Source organism: Physeter macrocephalus, chromosome 5 (genome assembly GCF_002837175.3).
Source record: "Physeter macrocephalus isolate SW-GA chromosome 5, ASM283717v5, whole genome shotgun sequence".
NCBI classification, from domain to species: domain Eukaryota; kingdom Metazoa; phylum Chordata; class Mammalia; order Artiodactyla; family Physeteridae; genus Physeter; species Physeter macrocephalus.
In genome coordinates this window covers 67,387,788-67,394,733 of record NC_041218.1, presented here as the reverse complement: position 1 = coordinate 67,394,733, position 6,946 = coordinate 67,387,788, and the positions used below count along the sequence as shown (strand labels likewise).

The 6,946-nt window shown below is 35.4% G+C and overlaps 1 protein-coding gene across 1 annotated transcript in view; it reads left to right on the top strand.

The window, feature by feature from the left end:
* Positions 1 to 6,946, top strand: part of VWDE (von Willebrand factor D and EGF domains) — an 87,230-nt gene that overhangs the window by 44,544 nt on the left and 35,740 nt on the right. The window contains 1 exon segment of the mRNA XM_024131496.1: positions 1,368 to 1,471. Coding sequence (XP_023987264.1) covers positions 1,368 to 1,471 — 104 coding nt within the window.

Sequence of the window (6,946 nt, the reverse complement as noted above, 5' to 3'; positions counted from 1 at the left end):
GTGAATTTTTTTTTTTTTTTTTGCGGTACGCGGGCCTCTCACCGCCGTGGCCTCTCCCGCTGCGGGGCACGGGCGCCGGACGCGCAGGCCCAGCGGCCATGGCTCACGGGCCCAGCCGCTCCGCGGCATGTGGGATCCTCCCGGACCGGGGCACGAACCCGCGTCCCCTGCATCGGCAGGCGGACTCTCAACCACTGCGCCACCAGGGAAGCCCTATGTGAATTTTTTGAAGTCCACTTCCTCAAAATGCTTTACTTCCATCTGTCTGGAAACAGTCTAAATATTGATGACGTTATTTATACAAGATGTCTTACTGCCATCTTCTGGAAGAATGTTGTAATAAATATTTGAATCTATGATGTCTGTGATATGAACAGTGCTTCCTTAGCTGTGGAAGCTTGTGCATTACATAACCTGCTCAGCCATACACAATAGCTCTGATGAAAACATACCTTTCAATGTTGCATTTATATTAAAGGGAATATTATTCTTGAATTATGCAAGCTTCCAATATGAGCTCTTGAAACAGATACCTCTCCAATGAAAAAATAACTATTGTATATAATTGTATATTCCTGTTTTTAGTCAATATTACTTAAAAGCATTTCCATGTCCTTAAAGATGTAATTTTAAATGATATATTAAATTCCATAATATAAATACTATAATTCACTTGATCTCTCCTCTCATATTGAATTTTTCTGTTATTTACAAATTATTACTACTATAAGCATTTTTCTCTGTAGGTGGGTAGGTAGATAGACAGAAAGAAAGAAAGAAAGAAAGAAAGAAAGAAAAATAAGACAAAAGATAAATACATACAGGTATTTAAAAATTGCATAGGGAGAGATTTTAAAGAAGAAATTTCTAGTACATCTTTAGGAAACTTCCAATAGAGTTGTTTCACATTAAATGTCCATTGATAGTATATAAAATTGTCTGTTTTTCCATACATTGGTCGATACTGAATTGTCCCTTTTAAATTTTTGCTAAAAATTTTTTATTAAAAAGCAAATTATGAATGCTATCTTATATTACTGATTTGAATCTTCTCTCTATAGAAAACAAAAAGATATATTTTAAATACTTTAAAATGTAGCCAATGAAAATTTTGTTTGCTTTAATTATATCTTTATAAAATATTGAAACTGTTGTGTTGAGTTTGGGGGTGTTTTGTCTTTTGATATGTGTATGTATGTGTGTCTTGCATTTCTGGCTGCAGAAATACAGGAGTGCAATTGGTTATTCATAGATTCTTATGACTATTTTTATAGTCAAGTTTCTGAATGGCTTCAGACCACTGGAATAGAATATGTCACAAGCATTTGTGTCAAAAGGTGGTAACTGTAAAAACTTGTGTATTGCAGCAATCTGCTATCAAAAGTGTCTTTATGGAGGCAGATGCATACTCCCCAACATATGTTCTTGCCGCACTGGATATACTGGAGTCAAATGTGAAAAGAAAATACAGGTATTTTACATATTAAACAAAGTATATGTTAGATGTCGACATATGCCATCTACTCAGATATTCTACTTAGTGATTTTTACCTATCTGTTAATGTTTTATTTTCTTTTACTTCCAAAATAGAAAACATACAAGATTTTACTATTTGCCTCCAAAACTAAAAGTAATATCATTCTTGTGTCATTTTAGTGTTATCTTATTATTCAAAATTTTGATGTGCACTTAAGGAATTTCAGTGTGTAGATAACCACCATCAAACATAATGCAAGGGCTTCCCTGGTGGCGCAGTGGTTGCGCGTCCGCCTGCCGATGCAGGGGAACCGTGTTCGCGCCCCGGTCTGGGAGGATCCCACATGCCGCGGAGCGGCTGGGCCCGTGAGCCGTGGCCGCTGGGCCTGCGCGTCCGGAGCCTGTGCTCCGCAACGGGAGAGGCCACAACAGAGGGAGGCCCGCATACCACAAAAAAAAAAAAAAAACATAATGCAATATATCATGGCACGAGAGCTGAAAGAAAGCAAATATCTCACAATATGGATTTAAGACACCAATAATTTATATTTGGTCAAATACTAGGTAAAAAGACCACCTTCACCCTTTAAAAAAAATTCCCCACTTTCATATCAATGAATCACGACTTCATTGATTTTGGTGAGTGCGTGTTTCTAAACATTTTCAGTGGATCATATGCCACTGAAGCCTTGAATATCCTCATTCTTTTCCCTGATAGTAGTTCTCTCTTCATTTACTCCCTATTAAAATCCATTTCAGGGAAAGCAATAAAAAACTCTTCATATCATTACAATTAGGATTTATTTGTATTTGGAAAATCAAGAAAGCAAAGGAAGAAGAAAGGCTTTCTTGCAGTTTCTGAAGTTGCCCCACACTTAACAAGGCCAGTGCTATGTAAACATCTATTTTAAAAGTTTCTGCGGGTCTTCCCTGGTGGTGCAGTGGTTGAGAGTCCGCCTGCCGATGCAGGGGACATGGGTTCGAGCCCTGGTCCGGGAGGATCCCACATGCCGCGGAGCGGCTGGGCCCGTGAGCCATGGTCGCTGAGCCTGCACGTCCGGAGCCTGTTTCTGTGATCATATCGGTACTTAATAAAATGAAACTGAATTTTTTAGGTCTCCAATCTTAAATTTCTAAATATCAATAGCCAAGATATTTTTTCAGACCTAATTCCTACATATGCCAGGGTGACTCTAACGATCACAAAAAAAAAAAAAAAAAAAAACCAATTGCAGCAGAACTCTCCAAAAATTTCTTAAAGTTAATCAGTATTAGATTTAATTTAAAAAGCAATTATAGGGACTTCCCTGGTGGTCCACTGGTTAAGACTTCGCCTTCCAGTGAAGGGGATGCAGGTTCCATCCCTGGTCAGGGAGCTAAGATCCCACGTCTTGTGGCCAAAAAACCAAAACAACAAACAGAAACAATATTGTAATAAATTCAATAAAGACTTTAAAAATGGCCCACATCAAAAAAAAAAATCTTAAAAAAAATAATTATATGCTATTTAGCACTTAAAAAAACCCAAGGGTCATGAATATCAAAGTATGCTGGAGTATTATATTTTGGAAAATGATAAGGAATTTTCTTCCTGAAGCAAGATACTGAATCAGTCTGGCTTAGAGGCAAAGTGGATGTATATATATGTTTTTCTTCTAGCACTGGTGTTCATCCTGGAAGGATATGTCCCACATTTTGAAAAAAACAAGATTATAATAGTACTATGGTTTGAAAACTAGGAAACAAAAGTTATTGAGCAACTATTTGATCAGCTATTGTTGAGAAAAATAATATAAAAGTTTGAGTTACCTGGGTTTGAAGGCAGCCTAAATATAATTTATTTTATTTTGAGATTTTTATGGCACAGAAAACCCTATGACCTCAAAAGTTTTTAAATCCACTTTGACAGACTAAACTAGGTTACTTCTCTATATTCTATTTTTATGCATTTCTTTACTGCCTGGATCCTTCCTCATGTGATTAATAGCAGATCATCCTCATCCTCATTAATGTTGCTTCTGAGAACCATATTATGGAAAGAAAGAACAGAAGGTCATGGGGAAGGAGAAGGAAAACAAAACAAAAAGACTAGCCCAAGGACCACAAGTCCTGCTTTACTATAACCTGCTCTCCCAAGTTCTTATGGATTGCTAGAATTTCAATAAAAGAGACCAAGAATTACTGGCTAGAAACAAAAGACACAAAGAAAGAGGAAATGGGGAAGGATGGTGCTAAAGAGGGTGGGCTGATGAACAGCTTTGAGAGGTTTCATAACTTGCTGCCTAGCTTCTAAGTGTGCTTACCATATCCCTGCCACTTGTTTGCTCTGTGACCCCGGGCAAGGTACGCCACTCTGACCCTTAATTTTTTTCATCTGTAATATGGAGCTAAGAGTAACACCTATCATGGGGTTGTTGTAAGGATTAAATATGCTAATATATGTGAAGTACCTAGAACAGTGCCTGGTATGTAGAAAATACTATGTAAGTTTGTTGGTAGTTGCATTAAATAGAGGAATAGAGAGAGGTGGAGAAGAACAAGGATGGGCAAAGAGACTTGAGAGAGATGTTGCAATGTGTTATGAATATCAAAAGTCGTTTGCTGAAGGATATAAAAAATTTTATTTGGTTTTATTGAGCACGGATGTTTCTTGAATGTAACTCTGCCAAGATGGAGTCATGTAGTATCCAAGCTCCATTCAGTCACAACTGTTTTGACATTTAAATATGATCTTGATTAGATCTCAGTTTTATGAAAGCAGTACTTAGTCTCTAGTGGCAAACAGAGAAGCTGAAAGAGCTTTATGTATCATGTCAGGGGGAAGGAGGTAGCAAATAATGAGTCAGAGTTAACTGGTTTTTTAATATTCTTTGAAACTTGATTTCCTTCTTCCTACTACAGATAAAACACCATTGAGTAATATCAAGTATAGGAATGGAAATTTTTATTCAGAAAAAATTGAAGTTAACTAATTGAAGTTTATTTGAACATCATTTTTAAAGCTATTTTAAAGGCCGAAGAAACTAATAAATACAGACTGGTCTTAGTTGTTAGAGAAAAGCAAAGAAGAAATTCAGATAATCAAATATTTACTTTGAAATGTGATTTGATATTTACATATTGAAAAGATGTTTCTGATATTCCTGACATTCACAAAATTTAATAAACTGAATATTTTCCCAGTCCTTACTGTGATGGTGTCTTTATCATCAGGGATCAGTCAGCATAACAGAAGCCATTTGATGTATCCAGATATAAAGTGTTAATGCAGAATTAGGGACTCTCAGGACTGCTGGAAGAGCTGGGGTAGAGATGGGGGAGGATAGGGTAGAGGTCAGGAAAGCAGCTGCTGAAGGTCAGAGATTGAGAATGAAGATGTCAGCCTGTTTCCAAGCATCTAGCTGCAAACACCTCTGAAAAAATAATGGCTTCCTATTCATTTCCATCTTCTAACTCTGTAGAAAGTTTTTTTCATTGGTGAACTCTAACCCAGAACCACACAGAGAAGGGGATTCTGGAAAATGTAGACCCTAGCCTTAGAAGGAACTGACAGTGGTGCCAAAGGGATGAATGTGAGCTCACACAAGACATACTGAAAGTTCTGCATCTTATTGCTTTGGACTGTATTCCAGAGATAAAGCTATTACTTTTCACTGATAAAAACACCATATTTAGTTTCATCTGTTTATTTTTCACCTCTACTCTTTCTGCTGCTCTGACCTGTACCATTTCTGGACAGAGGGGAAGAAATAATGTAATTGGGTGTTTTAAAAGATTTACTTAGTCATTGTGTTTACGTGAAAATGTCTTTTATTTATCCGTTCTTTCAGTACCGTGATCTGTTTTGGTACAGAAGCAAGAGAGAAACTATCACAAAATCAAATCCTTCTATAAATATCAAAAGAGAATTGGATGCTTAATAAAAGAAAATTTAAATGACATGATTGTTGAGGAAGTGGGAATGTCAACAGGGAATATACAAATAATTGAAAGATATGTCTCAGAGATGAAAATAATTATGTTAACTAGAGTTATAAAACTTCCTTTTCTCTACTATCTTGTATTTGACCTCAAACTTTTCATTATCTTTTTCAAAAAACATTTTAATTTGAACATGCCTATTTTAAATCATGTAAGTTTACAAAACTCATTTTGTTCTTTTAAGTGGAAAGACTAAGCATTTCTAAGCCATGTCTAAAATTATAAGATAAAGTAAGACATTATTAGAATAAAATTATTGCTAACTTTGATAAGAATCTTTTTAAGTAATAGCATTCAATGTCACAATTAAAGAGATTTTATCATTTCATATTTGCTGAAAAGAATCAATGAAAAGAAACATTTAAGAGAATATAACATGTTTTACTATGTTCTATTTTATTACCAAAAATACAGAAATATAAATGCAAAGCAAACCTTTGACAATTAGTGTGCACTTAAATTTTTAAGCTGCTGTGAAAATATGAATACTATAAAGAAAAAAGTACTCTAGATAAAAGTGAATACTTTTTTAAAGTTAATAATTAGAATTGAAATTCCTACAAAAATAGTTAAATGAAATAGCTATAATTTTTAAATGTTTCTGCCTCTTTTGCTGAGTATACAACATTGCAATTTTATTAGTAGCTTTACTAAGTTGATCTTGAGTGTACCCTTTTTTTTTTTTTTTTTTTTTTTGCAGAATGCGGGCCTCTCACTGTTGTGGCGTCTCCCGTTGCGGAGCGCAGGCTCCGGACGCGCAGGCTCAGCGGCCATGGCTCACGGGCCCAGCCGCTCCGCGGCATGTGGGATCTTCCCGGACCAGGGCACGAACCCGTGTCCCCAGCATCGGCAGGCGGACTCTCAACCACTGCGCCACCAGGGAAGCCCCAGTGTACACTTTTTATGGTTAAAAAGTTATAACAGGTCAAGGATTTATTCTGAAATGCCTAAACCCATACTTTAAAATCTTCATAAATATTTCCTAGATCTACACCAAGAATCCGAAGCTACAATTAAAATATTAATCAGTAGACTATGCATTTATAATAGATTTAATGGACCTGAATATGCTAATAATGAAGAAATGTTATGGTTTACAGTTTACAGATTTTATATAAAAGCACTCCTTATGAAAGCTAATGACTCGTGCAAATGGAAGTAGTGTTTTAGAAATATAATGTGAGTTTTGAAAAACAAGTAATTTGATAAATTTATGAAAAAATTTAATTTTTTCTTACTTCTTGGTTATATTTTCACATCTATTAACTTGAAATTTTTTTTTAACCAAATCTATTTGGAAAATATTCTAAAGATAATGAGTGTTCAAGATTTTAAGCAAAAGCACTTTAAAATGTGTAACTTTCAATGTTTACCTTATAAGTCATTTTCCAAAAAAAGAATTCAGGTCTTAAACCTTGTTTATATGCTTGGCTATTTTGTGTTTATTCATGTTAACATTTAAATGAAATGTTTGAGTTATCAAACATT